We start from the raw sequence: 26,477 nt of genomic DNA, 5'->3' as shown, positions 1-26,477 counted from the left end.
TGTATGTTTTCAAGCTGTTTAGCAAATAGGTACAAGAACTCAAGTCAACAAAACCCTCATCATTTTACCTACAAATAATTTCTAGGACAGAGCAGTCAGAATAATGTACTGATGTTACTAAGCTTTCAGCCCATATTTTGACAATCGTCTGCAGAGATGTGTGTAATGTGTGCGGGTTCATCTAACATGGATATGGGGTGTTATATAAGATTCATTTTCCAAACAAGGTGAACTGCATTAGGTGACAGTTGTTCTACATAGTGTACAAGCAAATAATACAATGGGCATCTGAAACCCAGGATATTTGCAATATAATTAGTGCTTATAAAATTGCCTCTCAGGTTTTTTTTTTGCATTTGTTTCTATACAACAGTTAGATTCCCTTAGGAATTTTAATGATTTTTGTGTAACAAAGTCAACGTATGATTTTATGATCTTCGGCTTCATATATATATATATATATATAATCTGAATAAGTTTTAATTCAAGTCTTCTTTAATAATTGTGAATTTTTCATATCATTGGGAACGTTGCTCAAAGGGAAACTCTAAGTAATATACCCTCTAAAGCTCAGTGCAGTGTTTATGTTGCTAATAGTCTGTGAGTGCCTTCTGGATTTTGGCACCATTTGCAAAAAAATGGACGTTCAGCCAAGGCACCAGAGCCCACCTCTTTTCTAATCTGAATTAATAATGTGGAATTTACAGTTTCACATTCTAAGAATCAGTTCTGTCGAACCTTGATGTGTTGCCAGGTGGAGACAGGGCTAACCAGCCACCAATTCTCCCAGAAAATTACAGCTGTTCCAGTTGGACATAATTGAATAAATTGTAACACAATATGTTTTCAACCCCTTAAGGACACATGACATGTCATGATTCCCTTTTATTCCAGAAGTTTGGTCCTTAAGGGGTTAAGATTAAAAAGTCACTGAAAGTGGGGTGAATAAAGTAGACGTTATCTCCACTGCTATTCCATGCTGTGGGCACTTTGCTGGCCCATGATGCCTCAGGCCTTCATGCTCATGCACCCATGCACCCTTCATGCTCATGCACCCTCTACACAGGCGTGCTGTATGGGCACAGGAGTACACAGACATGCCTTCAGTAGTGTCTTATGGGCATATATTCCATGCACATGGCACTGTGCCTTAAAAGCATGTTATAATTTACTACTTGTAAGAGCACAGCCATAATAAGCATATGTTAGGGCTAGATGTGACTTTAAAAAAAAGAACTGTCGTCAAATGTTCATTTACCTTTTTGAAACCGTGTATTATATTTAATGGTATTGTATGCTTTGTTTTAATAATGTATATTATTTTTCTGGCTGAGCAGCCATTTTAGGTCAATCTCTTGTCAACTGATCGACTTCTGCTCAACCTAACTTGCTTGCTGTTGCGATTTCTTCTCACAGTGTGTGAAACTGTATAAACAGGCCAGTTAGGTGGAACAGCAGTTGGTCAGCTCCGCAATGCCAGAGACAATCTGTCAATTCTACCGTAAAACAACTTTCAAATATTTCTAATAAATTGAAACAATGTATGCATTTTTTTTAAAAAGTCTCACCCAACATGGCTGCTCAGCCAGATCGAAAGTGTCATTTTCTCAATATATATATATCAATTAAAGAATCTATGTCAGGTTTCATTAAATGTAACATGCTTTTACAAAATAGAAAGAGAAATTTTGTGACAGTTGCCCTTTAATGGAGCCAGGATTTAGCATTCAGTGATGTGGGAGTGATGGGACTTATAGACCACAGTGTATGGTGTGTCCACGCAATGGGGGTATGTTTAGGAGTCAACATTGTTAACCCCTTAACGCCGTTACGGCGTGCTATGCCGTCACGGGTTAAGTGGGCTTTAAAGCCGTTATGACGGCATAGCACGCCGTAACGGCTTGCAGCCCCAGGAGGTAAGTTATACTTACCTCCGCCGCGATCTGCTTCGGGAGGACTGCCTCACAGCCCAGGCAGCCCTCCCACGGCAAATCAGGCCCCCGGGGGCCATGTGATCGCTCTCAAAGAGCGATCACATGGCCCCCTATAGCTGGCTGTGGATCTGCCAGCAGGGGGACTGTTTGAAATATCAGACAGTCCCCCTGCTGGTGGGAAGTATAAAAAATAAATAAAAGACAAGTGTAAAAATAAATTAAATATATTTTTATATATATATAATATGTATATATATTATATATATAATATATATATACATATTATATATGTAATGTCATACAAAGTGTATTTTATTATTAATATAAGTATATATATTAATATTAAAATACACTTAGAATGACGTTACATATATATAATATGTATATATATTATATATATAATAGATGTACATATATATATTATATATAAATACGTATAATTAAAATAATAAATAAATTAAATAATAAAATAAATAAATGAAATATTGAAACAAAATTTAATATAAATTATATATGCATATGTAATTTCATTCTAACTGTATTTTGTTATTAATATATATATATCGGTAACAAAATACACTTAGAATGACATTCTATATATATCTATATATATATAGAATACAAATAACCGCAAATATATATATATAGATAAATACATATAATTACATAAAAGATTACATTAGTATACACGTAGAATTTAAATACCTATAAATGCATATATATTAAAATTCTACATGTATATTTAAATAATCTTTTAACGTAATTATGTGATTTGATTAATTAAAATTTGATTGACATGCATGACAACACAGGGAGAAAGTGCAGAGAATTTAATTCGCAAGCACTATATTTGACCCTGTAACTCTCCAAGACACCATAAAACCTGTACATAGGGGGTACTGTTTTACTCGGGAGACTTCGCTGAACTCAAATATTCGTGTTTCAAACTGGTAAATTGTATTACAACGATGATATTTTAAGTAAAAGTTACATTTTTTTGCATTTTTTACAAGCGAACTGCACTTTTATGGTCTATATTATTGTTGTAATATGTTTTACTGTTTTAAAACACTAATATTTGTGTTTAGTGAAGTCTCCCGAGAATAACAGTACCCCCCATGTACAGGTTTTATGGTGTTTTGGAAAGTTAGAGAGTCACATATAAGGCTTGCATTTCATTTTTTTCACATTGAAATTTGCCAGATTGGTTATGTTGCCTTTGAGAGCGTATGGTAGCCCAGGAATGAGAATTACCCCCATGATGGCATACCATTTGCAAAAGTAGACAACCCGAGGTATTGCAAGTGGGGTATGTCCAGTCTTTCTTAGTAGCCACTTAGTCACAAACACTGGCCAAATATTCATTTTTTGCTTTTTTCACACAAAAACAAATATGAACGCTAACTTTGGCCAGTGTTTGTGACTAAGTGGCTACTAAAAAAGACTAAACATACCCCACTTTCAATACCTTGGCTTGTCTACTTTTTCAAATGGTATGCCATTATGGGGGTAATTCTCATTCCTGGGCTACCACACCATCTCAAAGGTAACATTACCAATCTGGCAAATTTCAATTTGAAAATGTAATGTTCTATATTTGACCCTGTAACTTTCCAAAACACCATAAAACCTGTTAATGGGGGATACTGTTGTACTCGTGAGACATCGCTGATTACAAATATGTGCATTTTTTTGCAGTAAAACCTAACAGTATTATGACATTCACAGCTAAAATGTGAGTCGGAACTACAATTTTTTTTTTTTTTAAATTTAAATTTCTCACTTTTTTTAAATTTTAATCATAATAAATTATGTTTCGTATATAAATATTTGATATGAAATGAAAGTCCTGTTTCTCCTGAACAAAATGATATATAATAAGTGTGGGTGCATATAATTTGAAAGAGGGGAACTACGGGTGAACAGACATATAGCGCAAATTCCAGTTTTTATTTACGTTTTGTTTTGATCAGAACGTGCACTATTGACTCCGTCCTGAAGGGGTTAAAGTGTTTGGTTCTAACTTTATTCTTAAATGCAAAACTGTGAAGGAAAACATAAGAACTGATTTGGAGATAGATTTGCACACTCTAGTTTATCATCAATGCAATGTTTTGTGGACCCAGAACATACTTGAAAATGAGAGAAATCTAGATATCAATGTATCTTTTTTATAAACAAATAAATAAATAAATGTGATTTGCATTGCAGAATACTGGCAATATAAAAAAGCAACAAACAAACACAGAAATTAATTGTGTTATATCATTTTTTATTTTTTTTTAGCATCTGCTAAAATGTTTATATTTAACCTCTTCTAATACCCCCATAACAGGTGTCTTACAAGAACTGTCATACCGTAAATGTATTTTCATACCCATTAGTAATAATTCATTAAATCACTTGTAAAAAAAACATTGTGTAAGTCAGCGGTTCCCAAACTGTGTGCCTCGGGCACACAGGGGAGCCGCGATATATTTTCCTGGTACTATGATCATATGATGATAGCACCGGGAACTGTGCTTGCTCTGCAGGACCGGAGGGGAGATCAGAGATCTCCATCTTCGGTCCACTAGCAGTGTAATGCTGGCAGTCGGCAGGGGAGGGAGGACCCGAGGGCGCTCTAACCTGCAGCTCTGCCGGGTTCTCCTCTCGCAAGCATGGAGCGTTGCCGCAGTTACCATGGCAATGCTCCAAATCTCGCAAGAGTGAACTCTAGCCTGAGCTGCAGGCTAGAGTTCACTCTCACCACTAGGACCACAAGGGCTTCCCCACTGGACCACCAGAGATTATTAGTACTGTCCCCCCTCCCTCAAACACACAGACACAATGCACCCCTTACACACACACAATGCACCCCACACATACACTATATCCTTCACACACACACACACACCCTATATCACGGCAGACCCCAGGTAAGTTGTCAAACTGTTCTTAAACAGTTTGGCTACTTACCCTGGGAGGGCACAATGGCACTCCTGGCACCATAACAACTACAGCATGCTGTAGTGGTTATTGTGCCTGGATTGTTTCTTTAAATAATCTACTAGTGCCCCTCCCGAGATTAGGTTCTGAATCTGCCCCTGACAGGGAAACATTTGACTTGGGGCACCTTGGAGAAATATTAAATAATTATGGGCGTCTTGAACCTAAAAAGTTTGGGAACCACTGGTCTAAGTTTAATAAACTCTTCTTCATAAATTAAATGCATTGCGTAAAGTTGTGTCTACAGATTCCCGAAGAACCTTGTGATTTCTCATTTTGTATAATACACTTGAAGTATCTATATAATATATCAAACAAATGCCACTGATATGAAAGATTGAATCCCAAATCATTCTGGTATCCCTAACCCTAACTACGTAAAACAAAAAAAAATTAAGTAATTTATCTGACCTACATTTCTTTTTTTTATATTTTTCAGATATCCGTGGGTTGCAGGGATTTTTAGATCAAGCCTCAAGATTAGGACTTGACGTATCTTTACAAAAAGTGGACAGAAACATCAGTAGAGTTTTTGCCAGCCTTTTTACATCAATGAAGACAGAGGAATTAAATAGGTACCGTGATACTTTGCGAAGAGCTATCTTGCTTCTAAGTCCAAGAGGGGCTCAAAATTTCATCAATGAGGTCAGTAAACATTTTTGATTCCCTTCTAAAAATCACAGTTACGGTGCAGAAATGACCTGATTGGCAGAAATGTTTAAATCTGGTATGTCCTGCTTTTCAAATGCTGGTTCTTTAAAATGTACTCTTAAAATATGTCATTGTATTAAAGTGGTTATAGCGTAGCCCAAAATTATTTGGTTTCAAGTCAGAAATAGTTATCATCATTGCTGTATGGAATACCCAGTTCTGAAATTTGATAAATCCTGGAGTTTTTTGGCACCGCAATTTGTCAGACTTTGTCTTTGTGTCAATAACTAAAAGAAAAACAAAACTTTGAAATAGATAAAAAAAAAAAAAAAAATGTAATGCTCAAGAATAATTGCAGCAAAGCCGTAATTCTATTCCCTTTAGAGAGAGGGAAGAATTGAGAATTTATTCAAGATGACCTCAAGTGAACAGGAGGTCTGTCATGCTGCCAATGACAATATCATAATGTCTTTTCTATCAAAAGCTTCTGACAGAGTTTTACTACATCGATGCAATGGAGCAGAAAGACCAGAAGCTTTATCAATGAAGAAATTTATTTATTTTCAAGGTCAAAAAACAAACATACCAAATGTACACTTCAATTCAAAGTTATCTCTGGCGCAGGTAGGCCAGAAAACATATTTTCATAGAATTCTTTATCTGCAGTTGCTAAATCGATGTCATCAATCTTTACTATACAAATCATATAATTAAATTTTTTTGACATTATGATATTTTGTTTGCAGTATCTAGGAACTGTGTTCATTGTGAAGGTATGGGCCGATGCTTTCTTTAAACATGAGCATTTTTTTTTACTGATTGTACATTGAAATATGGAATATGGGTAAAACATCAAATGCAAGACCTCCTATTAAAATTAAAACAAATACAATATATACACAAATAAAAATATACCATTTTTGTTGACCTAGTTTAGTCTTCAAGGAGCAAACAAATACGTTATTTTTCCCACATTGGAAATCAATGTGATTTTGCTCAAAATGTAGGGTAAATGAACTTGAGAATTTTCACAAAAAATCTAGTACGTATTTCAAAAAGAAAAGAAAACGGGAGCTACAACTCATCTTGAAATCAGGATTTTCAATTAAAATATGTCAATTCTACCTTAAAAAAACTTTAAAATATTTTTCTAATAAATTGAAACAATGTATGAATTTTTGAAATAGTGTGCAGTATTAGAGTTACCACTATATAAACAAACAAAGCACAAAAAAAATAGTTTTTGTAAAGTGTGTTATCTTTTCAATAATTATGTTTATGAACACTGTATCAATTACATCATAAATGCCACTTAGCCATAGAACGATTGTAAGTGAATTCCTAATTTGCAATTTCAAGTGTTCTTTGTAAATTGTTGCATACTGTAAAATGAGATAAAAGAGAAATGTTAATATGTAACATGATCCTTTTGTGCTCATTCTATCAAATGTCGATGCAAGCATTCTTATTGAACTCTAGACTGGTTTGATGTAATTGTGCTTTTCACATTTTGACTAATGGTTTTTGGTCGGTCATATTATTGGGTCATGTAGTCTTTTCCGAAACTGTAAAGACACAATAACAAAACATTATCTATTTACTAAATTTTTAGCCTATGCTCTTCTGTGGTATGTACGAACTTAATATCTAAATGCATGTTATATAGAAAACAATAACAGATCATTTTTCTTGCTTGCCACAGTTGGTAGAGAGGGTTATAATTTTGATGGGAATCTATTTGTTTATTAACATAATCATGGTGCAATCTACCAGGAATAGTTTTAAACATAATTCCCAACATGCGTCCACATGTCCTTGACTATCATCTTAAAATGTTATGATGCCAAACACTTATCTTTACTCCACTAATATATATATTTGATCAATTGAAGAATTAAAATATGAAGATGGACAACGCCAGTGATCTCCTGTAAAATTGAATTATAAAGCTTAAAATGCATTTGTCATGCCAGGTTCACTTTGTGCTAAAACAGCTCCCAATTTTACTCATAAGTGATATATTTGTGTATTTTAATAACTGTTATAGCATTACTTATCTGTAGCCCCCACCATCTGGCTTTGTGATTGACCCTGCATGGGGACACTGAGGATGCCAATGGCTGGCTTCATTACCATGATGTCTATACAACATCCTATACTCCCCCAATAGGCACACAAAATGCTCCCTGCTAGGAGTATCACAGTGACAGGGAGTAAGAGAATCACCTTTGAGTGGTCATACAGGAGTTAGAATTGAAAATTGATTGACGGGTGGGGTAGTCAAAACATTAAATTTGATGAAATATCTATACATTTGTTAGAATGTCTGCTAGCATGATCTATAGAAGCAATTTAATGTACTTCAAATTAAAACCATGTTGTGTGTACCATGACAGGTATATTTAAGGTACATATTAAAAGGTAAGTATGGTGAATATGAAACAATAAATTACATTTTAGGGTGCAGAAAAAAGCATTTCAGCATTTTAAATTCTCTTGAATTTGAACACATTTTTATATCCATCAAACATCTCTCTTCTCTTCTAAGGTTCCATCATAGTGGTCCAACCTTTGAAGGACAATAGGCCAAAAAATAGCCAACCCCTTTATAGGTTTAGGGTACGTTCGGTAGAGGAGCTAATATTTAATGTCCTTTAATTCCTTAAATGAGACATTGTTGCTATCATGGATAGAATTAGGCTGTAACATGAATAGACAATAAATGTCATAGACCATTGAGTGGATGTCCCACCCAGAATTAGTATACTGCCAATGTGATCTGACAGTGGCCATAAACTTGCCGGGGAAATTCTGCATAGTTTGAGAGTAAAATTTTGCAGATACGAGCAATACATTTCGTATGATGGATTGTATGCAATTACCTTCCCCATCATTCAGGTGCAACTGCATTTTGCTTGGTATTTGATAAATATAGATTTTAAGGAGATAGCTACTAGGAGTAAAAGCACGTCCCTTGCACACATTATAAGTTTTATCAAACATTTAAATAGTTAATTGATCAGAAAGTTCAGATATTCTTGCAGTTTTCACTTGGTGGCAATATGGAATGTGATGATCGGATGGCTTCTGCTAAATAAACAATTGAGGTTGTGCTCTGCATTTCAATTATGAAAAAATATGTAATTCCTTTTATTGAACTGTGTTTTTTTGTGGTTTTTTTTTTGTGCAAGCAATGGTGGACCGTTGAACATTTAAAGCAGCCCTAATTTTTTTTTCCCCACGATGTCTGCAGTTTGCCTATTTGGTTCTTTTGACTGATCTTGTGTGATGAATTGTGGGTAAATTACCCACAAAGCTCCACCTAATGCAAAAAAAATATCATGATCTACATAAGAAAAAGTAGTTTCTACTTTTTCTTATGAGTAAAAACAAAATTAATATGACGTTAAAAAAAATAAAAAGTGGGAAAATCGATGGACAGAAAAGGATTACGGTAATTTTAAAACCAAACCTGTACAATGACAGTGCTGCTTCACTGTACAATTATACAATGTTGCCAGTCATCAGCTAAGAATATATTGTAACCATGGTAGGTTATAAAATGTTTGAAGGTTAACCTGACATTGATCATTACCCTTTAGCTTCATTATCAATGTTGCTGGTGTTTACCTAACCAAGTGCAGCATATAAGTAAAAATTACATTAAATATGTCAGTTTGCTGTCGTTCGTGTCAGTTTGACACGCAGACACAGAGGAAGATGTAAGAATTCTGTTTGCAAAAGTAGAAGCGTAAAGCAGCATATAACATATGAGATAACTTCACAAGATATATTTGGATTTTGAAGCCTAAGGTCTGAAAACGCAATACATCATGCATTCACAGAAAAATGTGTTTTACGTGCACTGTTTTTTACGCAATGGATACCTTTATTATTTTTTTTTCTTTTGTGTCCCTCCTTGCTATTCTCTATGAAATGTCACTTTGGGTGGGAAAGGGTTAAAAGAAAAAAACAAAACAAATGTTTCCACACTGAAACGGTCCATGTTCTTTTTTTTTTTGTTGCCGTTTTGTCTATGTTTACCAATTACCGGCCTACACTGTCACAGGAGCAATTCACAGAGCTATTTATGTAATGGTTTGGGGTTCAAATAATCCTAAATCTTACGCTCTATGGCTACATTTTTCACACTGAGCTGTTCTATAAATTTTTTTCAGCGTTGACATAGCCATTTGCTAGGAACCTGTTATGTATTTTGCTGAGTTGCAATGCATGCTTCGCTTGACAACTATTACTGTATTGTAAGTTAAAGTAAGACAGACTTTTATGTTTTCCGTGATGCTCAGATTAATGCCGCATTTTGTTCTTCTAGTAACCAGTCACCTCAGCTGCTATATCTCCTGCTGAAGAACCTGAAACTAACATACAATCATGTTTGCTCAGCAGAACTGGCAAAAGAGACCCTACAGAACGGCATTTTTAGAAAACATAAAGCATATGTCAAAACAACAAGGCATTGCTACTTAGAAAAGGCCCTCCGGGTCAAGAAAACATAGTCATCATCTGAGGCACTAAAGGATTATGGGTACCTGTGTGATTTTTCATATTTGTGACACATTCACTTGCTGCAGAATTGGTGAAAGTGGAGATTAGGGAAGGTCACAGTGTCTTTGGATTAGAATAAATAAATGAGTTAGTTGTATCAGAGGAAATCGCTGGTCTAAGGATTCTCATCTTGGCGGCGTATGTGAGAGGTTTTAACGGTCAAGGCTGATTAGCCATGGAAACATCACGTCTAAGTGTATTTTGTACTCGGGATGCAGATGCTGGTGCTAAATGATTGGCCTTCACTTCATCTCAAGTAGTGAGTGATTCACTGACAATCTGTTTGCTTCCAGTTACTGTAAAACTCAGAAGGTGATGATTATGAGGACATAATCTGGTGTAAAGTAAGATGACATCAATCTACATGATGAGAATTTTTTCCTTGAGAGACAGGTGTTGTACCAAGTGACCGTTTCAATAGGAAAGTACATTGTCCCTGATACAGAAAATTGTTGGCATGGTTTCAAGTTATGTAGGTGACAGTGCTCGTTATAACAAGCTCTGTCCAACCTTCACAAGGTCCTAGTATTTTCGAATAATAGAAGACTATTTTTATGAGGAATCAATAGTTGGTATTTCCCCACTTCCTTTAGACGTACAAGACAAGAGGGTCGAACTGGGGTTCAACAGGGTTTTAAATGTTTACAAAAAGATATGCATGTGGTGTCATGTCATTTAAAAAAAAATAAAGTGTATTTGTATGTTTAACGTTACATGCCTGTCACATATCTAGAAGTTAAACATTGACAATCCCCTATATTTGTTGTAACCTTTTTTATTCTTAATCAAATATCCCATTTTCTATTACATTTATATTAAAGATTTAGCAAATTCCATCATAATCTGGTTCAGACTAGGCAAAGCCTTTATTTTCCATGCTCTTAAATTACATATTTCTTAACCCCTTCACTACCAATCCATTTTGATTGAAAATATATTAGCATAACATTTATTTAAAGCATTGGATTTTTTTGCTAGCATATAAACATTTCATATCACAGCAGTTTTGTGTATTGATTACTTTGCAGACAAACCTAAACATTTTAATTATGTAAGTTTAAACAATTCATTTTTTTTGACTCATTCATTTATTCTTCATAAAAATATATGGGAAATAAAAAGCTTTAGGGTTCTTTATCTTTAAATAATTCACCCAGGGTCTAAAATGTTAGTATAAAAGCAAAAAACAAGTTTTCTCACATACATTAGCTGTTACAAAAATTGGTTAATAAAATTGTAAAATACCTTGCTAACAGGTATATGTAAGGACAGTGAAGTCATTACTTGCAGTAAAGTGTACTGAAAATTGCAACAGAATGAAAAAAAAATGTCTCCATCTGAGTAAATTGCCCACGTACACTAAATACAGCTTAAAGTAGCACTATAGGGTCAGGGACACAAACATGTATTCCTGACCATATAGGGTTAAAGCCACCATATAGTCACCCTGGTCCCCTCATGCCTCCCTAAATATAGTAGAATCTTACTTGTATTCAAGCCTGAAGCTGCTTATTTTGTCCCTGTTTCGTTTAGACCTGCCCACTGCCTGCTGACATCATGAGAAGTGGTAGCCTGATCCAATCACAATGCTTCACCATAGGATTGGCTGAGACTGACAGAGAGGCAGATCAGGGGCAGAGCCAGCATGATTGAAACACAGCCCTGGCCAATCAGCATCTCCTCATAGAGATGAATTGAATCAATGCATCTCTATGAGGAAAGTTCAGTGTCTACATGCAGAGGGAGGAGATACTGAATGTTTGGATGCATTTTAGGCAGCCATGACCCAGGAAGGATCTCTAACAGCCATCTGAGGAGTGGCCAGTGAAGTTATCACTAGGCTGTAATGTAAACACTGCATTTTCTCTGAAAAGACAGTGTTTACAGCAAAAAGCCTGAAGGTAATGATTCTACTCACCAGAACAAATTCAATAAGCTGTAGTTGCTCTGGTGACTATAGTGTCCCTTTAATCATATTTTTCTAAAATAAAGGCATTTAAATCTGCTATAACAATCTTTTTCAAGCTCTGGACTGCTGATGTAATGTACACAGTGTAATGGTATAGTCCATTCACTTCTCTCCCTTATCTGACTGTAAAACTAAAATGACCCATTGAAACTTCCTGTATGTTTTGGAATCAGAAAGTGAGCTTACATTTTCAGCAATTTTACATGACATATGCAAAGTCGTATTTTTTGGCATATGTTTAACAAACCCAAAAACCCCTCAAAGATACTCAGACACCTTTATTTTAGGAAAATTACCACAGATTTAATAATATAAATAAACACTTAGAAACGTTTAAGGTCATTGTCAACATATTAAACATAAAATATCAACCCCAACTCCTTTAACAATACTACCCAAACAATGACCCACGTCACAATAAATAATACCACATTATAACATATAATTAATATATTAACATAACCATTGCCACCGAGGGCATGATTTTCCAGGTTTTTACTATGGAGGGTAATACAGAGATACACCCTACACACACCAGGTTCGGAGTTACCAACGAGCCCGAACCTACCAATATCCTTCCAAACCTAACTGTTCTTAGCGAACTAAACAATTTTACATCAGGACAAACAACCTACACCCCAACTTATGTATCCATCCCCCGCCACCGTGACCAGACGAGAGCGAAAACAAAAAGGGAAGGTGGGTGGGACATACCAGGTAAGTGAGGATTAATTAAGATGGCCCCTGATCTAAAATGGCCACTATATATGCTCCTCTAGCAAAACCCCACCACCAGTTATACTAGCCAGTCCCCTCCACTACACCCCTCCTCTGCCTGTCTCCTAGCAATGTCGAGGCCCATTCCCCTTAGCTGTGCTGCTCCATGGGCTACAGGCAATATATCAGTTATTTGTTGCTTCTGGGAGTGAATGTGTTTCCCTACAGGCTGTTAATCATAATTGTAGTATAAATAAGGCTTTACGGGCAATTATATACTGTTATACTTCAAAATACATGAAAGAAAAAACATTTATACTCGTTTTCAGTCTTAAAGGGGTTAAGTATAGGGATAAGTAAACATACAGGGTTAGTCACTAAAGTGAGAATTCAAAGTGAATTTCAAATTGTAGGTCAAAGTGGCCAAACTGAAAGCATAGCTGACTTACAGCCTTTTCCAATTTTGTTATTATGTCCTTAAATTTGAAATTCACTTTGAATCCTTTCTTTAGTAAGTAACCCGGATGATAGTAAACATTCTGAAAGGGATAGTTCCCCTTTAAGGTCACAATGCAGGGGACAGACTCTCAGTTGGGTAGGTGCACAGACTATCCGTGCCCATGTAGGGACACCGAAAAACACTAATCTAGATCTCAGTAGTCAGAATCATGAACTGGGAGCCAACTAAAGAACTATATTTGTGATTGCACTTTATTTCACCAAGTCCCTGAGGAAGTCCAGTCTAAGGACGAAACGCGTAGGACGTCTTATGGTGACATGCTGTTTATTTTATACTTGAATGTAAGTTATTAAAACTTTTTTTACTATACTCTGGAAGTGCACTACAATTTTTGTATATATTTTTTTCTTCTGAGATATATACACCCATTCGTTGATGAATATGTGAGGAGGGACAACACATTGGATAGTGAAGGAAAAGATACCTTTCAAGGCTGTTTTAACTCCAACAATTTATTTTCCCCTACCCTATTTGCATATATCTATTGAAGGCAAGAGGAAGTCTTCGGGGATTCACCCAGGATACTTCACCCAAAATACAGGGGAAGTCCCGGTTTGCTTCAAATTTATACATTTCTCACTGGGGTTGTGCTTCACATACATTGTTGTTTTTGTCTAGATCTCAGTAGTCAGAATCATGAACTGGGAGCCAACTAAAGAACTAGCAGGTCTCAGACAGTCAATGATATTGGAGTATGAAGTTCTTAATTCTCTTCTAATCTTAGTGTTAAACAGCATCATGGGAATTGTAGTTATGCAACATTCTGCTTTTACATGTAAAAAAAGCAATCTAAATAGAATTTTCACAGTATCCTCTAAAAAATGCATCCTCACAGTTCAAATCCTGTAGAATTATTACCCTGACCCCTGCAACCTGCACAGCTATATTCATAAACAATTATATGTTCAGTACAATTCTGTGTATGTGTCTAACACATCTCGGTATGGTACTTTCTCAAACTACATCTAAAGGCTGTCAATAAATAAGTCATCCTTGAATGATGTACTAACCTACATTGTATTTCTTCTGAAGCTTTTGACTTTAAGGGGTAACAGCGTGATTGAGGAACACAATGCAACAGTGCTAATTTCACTTTCTAGAGTAATTCAACTTTCCCTTACAGAAACACTCCACAGGATAGAAAACATTCAGTAGATATAACCCCAAAACACGCATTTAATATTTTTGCATATTTTGTGGTTGGGTCGGAATAGCCTAGCTGCAGGACTAGCTCATGTTTGTCCAGTACAGAGTTTATTATCTGTGTTGGACTTTGTCCAATTAGGAAATAATTCTGTCACACAGCCAGGAAAGCCAACGGAAGAGGCAGATGCCCTGTATTAGCATGTACCTGCCTTCCCACTTTCAATGAGTTGTACTAGAGCTCAATGGGAAACACAGGGAAGCTGAGGCCTACTGAATGAGAAGTGTCTGATTGGAGTATTGATTGGCACAGACTGAGGGCTTGCAGAAAAACATTCAGAAAAAAATTAAAGCTAATTTTGCTAAAAAAAAAATCCATTGAATGCTTAATTTTGGTGTCTAGTAACTAAACTAGTAATTATGCTGAGTAATGACAGGCTTGGGCAATTGCTGCCACCTATTGCTGATATAACTTAGTATGACTAAAGCAAAAATTATCACATTAGCCATAACCCCAGGGGAGAGTGGAGACACGGAGCCCAGGAACCCTTATGTATGTATCAAACTGATCAAGAATGGTTTGACATTAATACCTGGGATGGCACCAGGGGACTCCAGACATCATAACTACTTCAATAAGATGAAGTGGTTATAGTGCCTAGAGTGTCTATTTAATTCACATGAATACATGTTTATTTTCTGTCCCTTTTTAGTGTCCCTTTAATCTCCTGTAATATAATCTAACCCTAGATGGGATGTGCCTCATAGTCTATCATAATGGACATCATCTGTATTATTGTGTATGCCCAAACAAATCTGTTCTCTAAACTTTGTTAGAGAAATTAAGTATAAATTAAGATATTTTTTCACCATATTTGTAATAGACTAGGCAGTTGTACAGAGCTGCCCAGTACTAGGAACTCAAAACACAAATAAACCTTGCATAATGCAACATTGCAATAGAGTGATAGTATAAATGGGGCTAACTATGCTTGCTGCCATCGAGGAGGTATTGAGTGTCAGAGAGCTCGTTATTGCTATGAGTGTGATGGTTAGTACACTTAGACTCCTTACAGAGTTTCTGATCTTACCTACGAGAGAGTTAGTAAGTCCTGGTGACTCTGGTTATGTTCGTGCGTTAGGATAGTTTCATTGTGGTCAGCTAGGGAAAGGCTAGCATTAATGAAGATTTATAAAATCCTCACCTGCTGTATTAATCCCAAGCCATGATGTATTAACCGTTCTCCCCATTGCATTAAATCATTGTACCCACAGCAATACCCCACACTGTGCGTTATTACTAACTTGAAACATAGAGCATTAAAGTGGCACTTCCATAATCTATATAATTAGAGGTTTTAAAAATGTGGATCTAACAATGGTCTTAGAATGAAACCTGGGGGTTTTCAAGATGTCACTCATGGAGCCAGTCTTGTGACCCTTCCCCAGCAATTTCCATAATCTTAGCTCCCTGCCAATCATTAGTTATAAGCTCTGTCCTTTAAACTTGGTAGTCAACACAGAAAAAGCATACAGAGAAGAGGAGAAATTAAACTGTGTTTCTATTCTTCGTCGCCAATTGCAATGTGTGCCCTGGCTGTGTCTGAACTGGTCTGAATATGCTGTCATTTGATAAATTATTAATACAAATATAAAAGAAAATGGAGAAACATTTAAAACAACTATTTTGAGACCTGAGTGGATATTTACCGAAGGGCAAGCAAATCAGACTCTCTCACTTCTCATATTCTCTGTTTTTGCATAATTCTAAAAATCATCAACACAAGTTAAAAGGGAATTTTAAGTTTGTATTCACTATTGTAATTTGCAGAGAAATTACAGTTCACCTTTAAATATCACAGAGTTTCTGCTTTCACTAGGTAAAATAACACTTTTGCTAACTCCAATGCACACTGACTGTTTAAAGGACCACTATAGTGCCAGGAAAACATACTTGTGCCCCCACCCTCAGGGTCCCACTCCCGTGGCGCTGAAGGGGGAGGAAGGGGTTAAACACTTACCTTTTTTACAGCGCCGGGCTCCCTCGGTGCTGGGACTCTCCTCCCTCTTCTTCCGTCATCGGCTGAATGCGCATGCGCGGCAAGAGCCGCGTGCTCATTCAGCTAGTCTCATAGGAAAGCATTATCAATGCTTTCCTATGGACGCTGGCGTCTTCTCACTGTGAAAATCACAGTGAGCAGCGCGGAAGCGCCTCTAGCGGCAGTCAATGAGACAGCCACTAAAGGCTGGATTAACCCTAAAGTAAACATAGCAGTTTCTCTGAAACTGCTATGTTTACAGCAGAAAGGGTTAATCCTAGATGGACCTGGCACCCAGACCACTTAATTAAGCTGAAGTGGTCTGGGTGCCTATAGTGGTCCTTTAATAGTGAAAAAATATATTCAAAACCTCTAAGACTACTGAGTAACATTGTCACATTGAATTGTCAGTTCTTGCTAATTTACAAACATTTGTTTAAATAACTAATTTAGAAAAAAAATCTCAATGCTGATATGGTCAAAGATTGGTTATTTTAGCCCAATATCAGATCTCAGTTTATTGAATAAAACATGTTGCATTATTAGTGCCTATTGTGTAATTTTCATGTAAAAACAAGCACTTATATTTCTTTATTTTATTTACATCCTGTTGTTGGTGTTCTTCTTGTAAATTCAGTTATTTATCATTCCCATATGGTCCCATATGGTCCTAAAATACCTTTCATATTCTTGACATGTCAATAAAGCCATACAGAACAATATGCTCACAGAAAAATACAATAATCTCTTAGGACACAAACATTTGTTATTTTCATTCCCTCCAGGAAAAGAGGTTCTGATGCTATTCTTTCCCAAATGATTTTAAATGATGAGATGGTACTTGAGAACCCCTTGAAATATGCCATGATTATTTTTAATAACACCAATGATGTTATGTGTTCTTTCTCATTTGACGAACTAGACAAGATAAAAAAATGCCTTATTCATTTGAGAATGCTAACACTTCTAATTTGTATAAACATCTGTTCTTTGTCAAATATATTTAGGGAGGTTTTTTTTGTATTCTAGCATAATTTTTCATTATCTTTTAATCCATAATTAATGTTTTAGATCAGGCTTGTGATTTTAAGAAATCACGTGTCCGTGCTTTTCTGTTTGTGTTTGTTTTATCTTGGATGTTCTAATGGTAAAGTTTAAAAGGTACGCATTTCCTTAACGATTTTTTCATTACCTCGTTTTGTCTATGGTTTAGGTAAAAAATGTTTTCTGCTTTTTTGGAATAATTTTTACTGTAATGTATGATTCTGTCATCATTTATGTATTTAAAATTCAGATATATTTATTTTCACATTTGATAGTTCATACAATATCCATAGATTGACAGGTTGCCGATTGTGTATATTACCATTTTAAAATCTCCATTCTAGCCTTCTGCATAAGAAGCCTGAAAAATATAAATCAATGGCCATATACACTGTGTTTATTTCTGTATTCAGATACAAACAAGAGGGACTGTACTCATAGTTTTTCCTTTACACCCCATCAGAAAGTGTTAATGGCAATTCCCAACAGAAGGCCAGTGTAGGTTGAAACGTTGTCACCCATTTCTTGTTGTTTCCATTAGAAATCAGCACTTTAAAGGAAATATTGAGTCCCTGGATCTTCTATTATCTAAGCTTTGTTTATTTCTGTAACATAACAATCCGCACAGTTTCTTAATCTGAAATCGTTGTCACATTGATCAAGAGCTGGAGAGAATCTTAAAATATACACCGATCAGCCAGAACGTTAAAATTACTTGCTTAATATCAGATAGGTCCCCCTCGTGCGGCCAAAACAGCTCTGATGTATCAAGGCATGGACTCCACAAGACCTTGGAACGTGTCCTGTGGTATCTGGCACCAAGACATTAGCAGCAGAACCTTTAAGTCCTGCATATTGCGAGCTTGGGCCTCAATGGATAAGATTCGCTGTTGCAGCACATCCAACAGATTTTTAATCAGATTGAGATCTTGGGAATTTGGAGGCCATGGCACCTTGAACTCTTTGTCATGTTCATCAAACCATTCCATGAACATTTTTCGCAGTGTGGCAGTGTGCTAATCCTGCTGAAACAGGCCACTGCCACTAGGAAACACCACTGCCTTGAAGGGGTATACGTGGTCTGCAACAATCTCTAGGTTGGTGGTACATGTCAAAGTAACATCCACATGAATACCAGGACCCAAGGTTTCCCATTAAAACATTACTCAGTGCATAACACTGCCTCCGCCGACCTGCCTTCTTCTCATTGTGCATCCTGCTACCATCTCTCCCACAGGCAAATGATGCACACACAACCGGCCATCCTCCTGATTTAAAGTAGCATGTGATTGATCATACCAGATGATGCTCATCTACCCATTTAAGTTGCTTTTAACGGTGGATAGGAGCCATTATGGGCAGTCTGACCGGTATGCGGCTACGCAGCCCCATATGTAATTGTTATGCATTATCTGTCCTGACACTTTTCTTTCATGACCAGCATTGAGTTTGTCAGCTATTTGAGCTACACTAGCTCTTCTGTGTGATCGCAGCAGATGGGCTATCCTTTGCTCACTCCATGCATCCTTGCATATTTTTAAACCTTTGTCCCTCTAATTTAAGACTATGTCCTCTTGTTGTGGTAGTTTTTCTTCGTTGAAATATAGTCTCCTCCTTTACTGTGTTGATTCCCTTTATGTATTTAAATGTTTCGATCATATCCCCCCTGTCTCGTCTTTCCTCCAAGCTATACATGTTAAGATCTTTTAACCTTTCCTGGTAAGTTTTATCCTGCAATCCATGAACCAGTTTAGTACTTTGAACTCTCTCTAAGGTATATGCTCTGATGCAGTTGTCTAGCAATCACTATTTGTCCTTTGTCAAAGTCTCTCAGAGGTTTTTACTTGCCCATTTCTCCCGCTTCCAAAACATGAAATTTAAGAACTGTCTGTTCACTTGTTGACAGAATCCATTGTAGCAATATAATCAATGTTATTCACTTCACCTGCCAGTGGTTTTAATGTTGCGGCTGATCAGCATGTGTGTGTTGAACATGACAATAAATCAATGCAACTTCCATTTCTTAATTAATTCATTCTTTAGATATGTAACAGAAAATGAACAGTTTTGAGGACCAGGAAATGAACACTCTAAATATTGTAGAATGTGACCATCACTTTATACCACCACATAAAAGGGGTCCAATGGGACCCCTAACAAATCATCATTGTTTTTTTTTTTGCTTTTAATAGAATGTGGGAGCAGGGTTAAAGAATCACTTCTTAAAGTATAATTTAAAGCATACGTACATCTATTGGTCAGTCTATCTATCTATCTATCTATCTATCTATCTATCTATCTATCTATCTATCTATCTATCTATCTATCTCTATCTCTCTATCTGTCTGTCTGTCTGTCTGTCTGTCTGCCCACCCATCATCCCAACCCATTACAAAAATACATTAAAAAATAAATAATTAGCTAGCACCCATAAAATAAGTATGTACATTGCTTCAATAAATGCAGTACTTAAAATTAAAGTATGACTTCAACCCATAATAATATCACTTTTTGATGGATTATATTTACTAGATTGTCATTTGTTTTTAAAGAAAACATTTTCCAAGAAGTTGGTTCTGTCTTGAGCTGTTGTGTTTGTAAAACTAAAATAAACCATGTTTGTGGTGCCATGTGCATCAGATCTGTAAATAGGGATGGGAAACGTTTCCTTGCTTTCTTTCTTTTTGGGTAGAAATAGAGTTTTTTTTCCATTTTCATGTAAGAAGTTAATTTAAGAAAGAAATGCATGTTCTCTGTGTTCTTCCATCTGTTAAATTTCATGAGGGATGTAAATTATTATGTTCAAATAAGACAATAAAAAAATATTAAAAATATCCTCAAAACGTATCTATGAGGACTCATCGGCAATGTGTAGGACCAGGTTCAATATGCCTTCTCATTTATAGACAGATATACATGGGTGGGTGGATAGATCCAGAGATATATTATGTTGGCATGTAATACTGTCAAATGGAGGTAAAACTTATTTTTTCTTTTAACATATCTATAGTTTTTAAGCAATAATAATGTTAAACCCGAGACTTATTTATAAACTGTCAGTTTCCTTTAAATAATCTAATATTTGCAATCGATTGGAGATGTATACGTACGGTGTAAATAGTGCACTTAAGATAACAGAGCTGTTCAGACAGCTTACTTAAAGGGACTCTCCAGGCACCAAAACAACGTAATCTTAGTAAAGTTGTTATGGTGCTAGGAGGCCCCTATAGGCACTCTTACCTTAATCTGACTCCAGAGGCGGGGTTCACTCCCCTGGACAGCATTTGGCTTCTGATATTTCAGATTTAGGAACAGCTGAAGCTCTCAGCAAATCTGTGACTCCCCAAAACCTTTTCCAAACCAGTTTTGTGAATGGGGAGTCACTGATTGGCTGAGAGCATCAGCCGTTAAGAATGGGTTAACTCTTTGAGGTAAGAGTGCCTCCATGGACCTTCTGGCTCCATAACAACTTTATTCAGAGGAAGTTGTTTTGGTCCCTGGAGTGTTCCTTTAATACACAACCATATGCAGTGCAGAATAATGTTTTAGGAGTGTCCCGGCGTATTTCCCTCCTTTCCTTCATAAGTAGTCAAAACATTTTAGAACAGTTTGACTTTTTACTTGGGTTCAGCACAGCACTCCTCCCTACCTCCATTAAGTGAGCTAGGTATCCAAAGCTCCTTAGGACCATTCAATAGCTCTCCTGGCTGAGAGTGCCAGCTGATTGCTCTCAACCAATGAGTTAAATCTTGCACTGCATGGTTTAGCTCTGACAGACACCATGATTTAGCTCAGGCTGAAGTAGTGGAGGTGGGGAAAGGCATTTACAGATCTCAGACAAGGAGTCAAACCATTATAAAATAATTTGGCTGCATCCTGTAGTAGTTTTAGTGCTTGGAGTGTTTACACAATTTGGTCCCTAAAGATAATATGCCAGACTATCCTCCTTAAAGGGACACTGTAGGCCCATTGAAGTGGTCTGGTTGAAAGTCCCAACACCCTTAACCCTGAGCATGTAATTATTAAAACTGCAATAATTACCTGCTAGGGTTAACTCCTCTTCTAGTGGCTGTTTACCAGACAGCCACTAGAGGGACGTCCGGTTGCTTAGACAACTTTTGGTCGCCTAAACGAGGCTGGACATCCTCACGCTATAAATGAGGACTTCCAGCATCGACTTCCATTGAATTTGCATTTTCAATTCTATACAGCTCAGCAATCATTCCAGTTTGACATGGGATGACTTACTATGATGCCATTATTCCATGAATGTTTTTTTATGAGAATACATTTCAACTTCAATAGAAGAGAGAATGGTAGAATGGGGTAGAAGGAGAAAGAGGGATAGAAGGAAAAAAGAAGGGGTGGATAACATATCAAAAAGTTGAGAGAAGAAATATAATGGGGGTTGATAAGAGAAACAATTAAAACAGATTATATGGCTGATCTACAATAAGAATAACAAGACTGAAATTGTGCAGAGAAGAATAAAGGTAATTTGATAAAATAATGGGCAATGTATCCCAGGTGAGATCGGGGACAGTACCGGATTAGTACATCCCAGTCTTCATAGGACAACGTGCCAGACCACAGAACATGTCCCTGTCGATGACTGCTAGTGTACGTACGAAGATTATAACAATAACTTAAATTTCAGTTTTGAATATTCTGTATAGTAGAAATGCCCAAGTAAATATTTTTAACCAGAAAACCGTACTGTAAACCAGTTTATTTGAAAATGGATCATTTTTAAGGAAATCGATTTGGTTAACTTTTTTTCCCTTCGCACAGCGATATAAATCACTGTTGTGCAGGAGAGCATCACGTGTCTTAAACCTCAAGAGACATCCTCTGTAATTAATAGCGAATTTTGCAACAATACTTGTCTGTACGCTTGCATGGCAACATTATGCATTCTTTTCTGCTTCACGAAGTCATGTGCATTCCTTTTTTGCATACGGTAATATGTTACAATGCAGTAGGGTGTAGTGAGAATTAAAAGAAAACCTGGGCTTTCTTTAGAGTGCATACAATTATTTTATTATATGGTAGGTTTGTCATTTTCTCCATTAATAGAAAATGGATTCTAATGTGATGCTAGCGTCAAATTCTGCTTTGTTGTATCGTTAATGTCTCGCAATAAATATTCTACTTATAAAATGAGGATGAGTATGTGTGAACACGTTAGCCACGAGGTGTTGATTAGTATTCCGATCAATTAGATCCAATGAAGAGTGTGTTAATTAGAATCTATATGGGAACACAATGTAGTTCTATGCCTGATGGTTAGAATAGCTACCTTGAAATGTAGATTTTATAATGCTACATTAGTAGCTTTTACAACTTTAATATTGTAACTGTACTTACTTTCACCCTCCGAGACCCGTCTCGGATGATGTCTTGGCTTACTTATTGGATTTACTTATACTTGTTTGTTTTAAATCTACCTTTATATACTTTTGAATTTAATAAAGGTTACATTTTGATATAATAATTTGTCTTGTTTTTTTTACATTTTTTTTTTTAAATATTTTTTATTAGTAGAGGCAATCATTTTTGGTGTTCACACTTTTTATACTGTTTGTAAATATTGGTCACATTATGAATATATGCCAATGTTGAGGAACACTATAGGGTCAGGAACACAAACATGTAATCCTGACCCTATAGTCTTAAAACACCTTCTAGCCCACCTGACCCCCCCATACCCCATTAAATATAGAAAATATTACCTTTATTCCAGTCTGATGGGGCTGGCTGTGCCCCTAATCAGCCTCCTTGGCTGACATCATCAGAAGTGGTGATCTCAGTTAATCACAATGCTTTCCCATAGCAAAGCATCACGTTGGCTGAGAATGTCAAGGAGGCAGATCAGAGGCAGAGCTAGCACAAGCCAAACACAGCCCTGGCCAATCAGCATCTCCTCAAAGGAATGCATTGAATCAATGCATCTCTATGAGGAAAGATCAGTGTCTCCATGCAGAGGGTGGAGACACTGAATGGCAGTAACACTGTGCAGCACTGCCTCAGGAAGCACCTCTAGTAGTCATTGGAGTTATCCCTATGCTGTAATGTAAACACTGCATTTTCTCTGAAAAGACGGTGTTTACTGCAAAAAGCCTGAAGGAACTGACTATGCTCACCAGAACAAACACAATAAGCTGTATTTGTTCTGTTGACTATAGTGCCCCTTTAAGTTATATTTTAGTTTACTTTAATTTTTACTTTTCTTGACTAGAAAACTTAAATTGTAGTGTTGTGTGAATAACACCCTACTAATAAAAAAAAATTGTGCATAATTTTATGTAATTTCTGAGTAGAAATGAGATTCCTAGAAAATAACATATTTTTTATTTTGCTTTTTTAATTCATATGTCCTTGGAACAAAAGCTGATTACATCAACTTTGATTTGGAATGTTAATTGTGAGGCCAAATTAACTGATGTTTTCAGATCTTTGTCTTTTGGCTACAATTTGAATTCCTGACAATTCACAGTTTAGCAAACAACCATACTAGTGTTAGAATGAAAGGAGATCCCCCTGTGTTGCTCTGTACGGCAGTAAATTAAAATGTCATTGCATTCTATATGTCACCTATAGTCACTAGTAAAAGGAATAGGAAATAATCAGTCTATAAAGAAGGGTTGCACAGCCTGTCTACCCACCGATCCACAGCAATTTTCAGACTCTGCTCTTGACTGCACATCACTGCAATCCCTGTACTTATATCACCAAAAGCGAACTGTACCGTGCTTGCTGTTAAAACCATTTTTAGTACCTTGACCCCTTGTTCTTATAAACTTGATCATAGTTCGTTCATGACATTTTGTTTTTTGTTTTTATTTATTTTGTTATGTCCAGCACCTGGAGTGCTATAAAAAAACAGGCTATAATGGAAGTTAAAATGACTAGCTATTTACAAGCCCCAAAGGCTTAAATGTCTTAAAAACCTTTACATACCAGAATGGAGAAAAAAAAACTTTTTAAGGGCACCGGTGAGCATGCAAAAACACTAACTGGTTTACTGGTATGCGTTAACTGTTTCTTGACAACATATTTTAGGCTTTATGCTTTATTTTTTACTATTACAGTTTTTGTTCAATTCTCTTTTTTCTTCAATTTTATATAGCACAGTTAATTTGTATTGCACCCACTCATATGTATAATGTTGGATGAAACTTTATTTTGAGAACATATTGTTGTGAAATATGAAAAACACACTTTTTGGAAACTTACAATTTCTATCTTTTTTGGGCAACTATGAAGGAAAGATCACTGTCTCCATTCTGTAAGTTTAATTTTTACATTTAAATTTTGTGTGTAGGGTCTTTAATTTTAATAATATAATTTCTGTGTTCAATTATATACCTTGCATTTGTATTTGGATTTTATTTGAGTTAGTGTATGCAGGCTTTAGACCTCAAAAATAAGTGAGACACTTTGGTTATTCTTTTTTTCTTGTTGCTGCAATATTAATTGATACTGTCATTATTATTATTATTATTATTGTTTTATTATTTATACAGCGCCATCAGATTCCGTAGCGCTGTACAATGGGGGGGACAAACAGACATGTATTTGTAACCAGACAACTGGACGTACAGGAACAGAGGAGTTGAGGGCCCTGCTCAATGAGCTTACATGCTAGAGGGAGTGGGTTCATAAATATGTATATCTATGTACAAAGCCAAAATCAGGCTGATGAGCTGCAAAATGGTATGAAAGCTGTCTATGGCTGGATAATTACATTAAATGCATCTCTGATATATCATTAGGAAATATTCATTTTTTTCTGTAGAAAGTATATCATATTACCTGCATTAAAAATCTCTCCATGAAAATGTTCCTCTATTTGGCATTATGTTTTGGCCATATTAGGCAATTCTACAATCTGACAACAGAATTTATTCCATGCTCAGTTTGCACCATTGACAGGTGCATCATTTAGACTTTTGAGTGGCTACAATTTGATCTATGTCAATGACACCCTTAAATACTTTGTCAACACAATTTCAATAGCACAGATAGTATCTTTTGAATATATGAGGTCATTATGCATTTTTTTCAACACACTTGAAAATTAACACAATAACCAGATTATTTAATTTGTCAGTAACCCAGCAGAAAATATAAGTTATGCACTTAAACTGCTGGTGTGCCAGGATATATGTCAGTAATGTTGCTTAAAAAAACAACTATATTGCGAAACTGGTGATGTCTAAAAAGTTATTTTTTTTTTGCCCTGTGGATAATTCTATGTTAGATGATATACAAATAAATAGCTGGGAACCATTGGCCAGGTACAAACAAATTACTTATATTTGCACACAACTATAGTATATAGTGACTGGTCCTACTCAGAGGTCCATGGTATTAATATTATTATTATAAACACAGTACCATCTTATTCCATTGTATTTTAAGTCCATTACTATCAGCTTCTACTTGGTTCACCAACTTATTCCACAGCAATTTACAATTATAGAGAGGAGAAGAGGTGAAGAAAGTCCTACTCAAATGAGTTTAGAATCTATACAAGATACATAGACCAAGGGACCAAGGACACCTATTGATGCATTGGTGTTTTCCGAGGTTCTACAGCAGTGATGTTACCGATCTAAACATCTAGAAAGGTGGATCTAGATAAATCTATAATGGCTGTTGGGTATACTCATTATAAACTGTCAGTATACTGTTCCCACTCATGTGACATGTTAAAAACTGACTCTAGTTATATAACATTTCACAATTATGTAATATTGGGTAATTAATATGGGATAATAACATGGGAAGTTGTAGATAAACATATAATATGAAAACCATGGTGTTTGAATTTAAACAGGAGAATACAGTTCAAACTATTGTTTGCCCACTATATACACACTGTGATTTGCATCGAAACTGTT

At 36.0% G+C, this 26,477-nt stretch overlaps 1 protein-coding gene across 4 annotated transcripts in view; it reads left to right on the top strand.

Moving 5' to 3' along the window:
• GRID1 (glutamate ionotropic receptor delta type subunit 1) overlaps positions 1-26,477 on the top strand; it is a 927,065-nt gene that overhangs the window by 459,114 nt on the left and 441,474 nt on the right. For all 4 annotated transcript variants that reach the window (XM_063433578.1, XM_063433577.1, XM_063433579.1 and 1 more), the window contains exon 4: positions 5,362-5,567. In XM_063433578.1, coding sequence (XP_063289648.1) covers positions 5,362-5,567 — 206 coding nt within the window. The remainder of the gene's footprint in view (positions 1-5,361; positions 5,568-26,477) is intronic.

This window comes from Pelobates fuscus, chromosome 10, assembly GCF_036172605.1.
Source record: "Pelobates fuscus isolate aPelFus1 chromosome 10, aPelFus1.pri, whole genome shotgun sequence".
NCBI lineage: Eukaryota > Metazoa > Chordata > Amphibia > Anura > Pelobatidae > Pelobates > Pelobates fuscus.
This window is presented reverse-complemented; position numbering and strand designations above follow the sequence as displayed.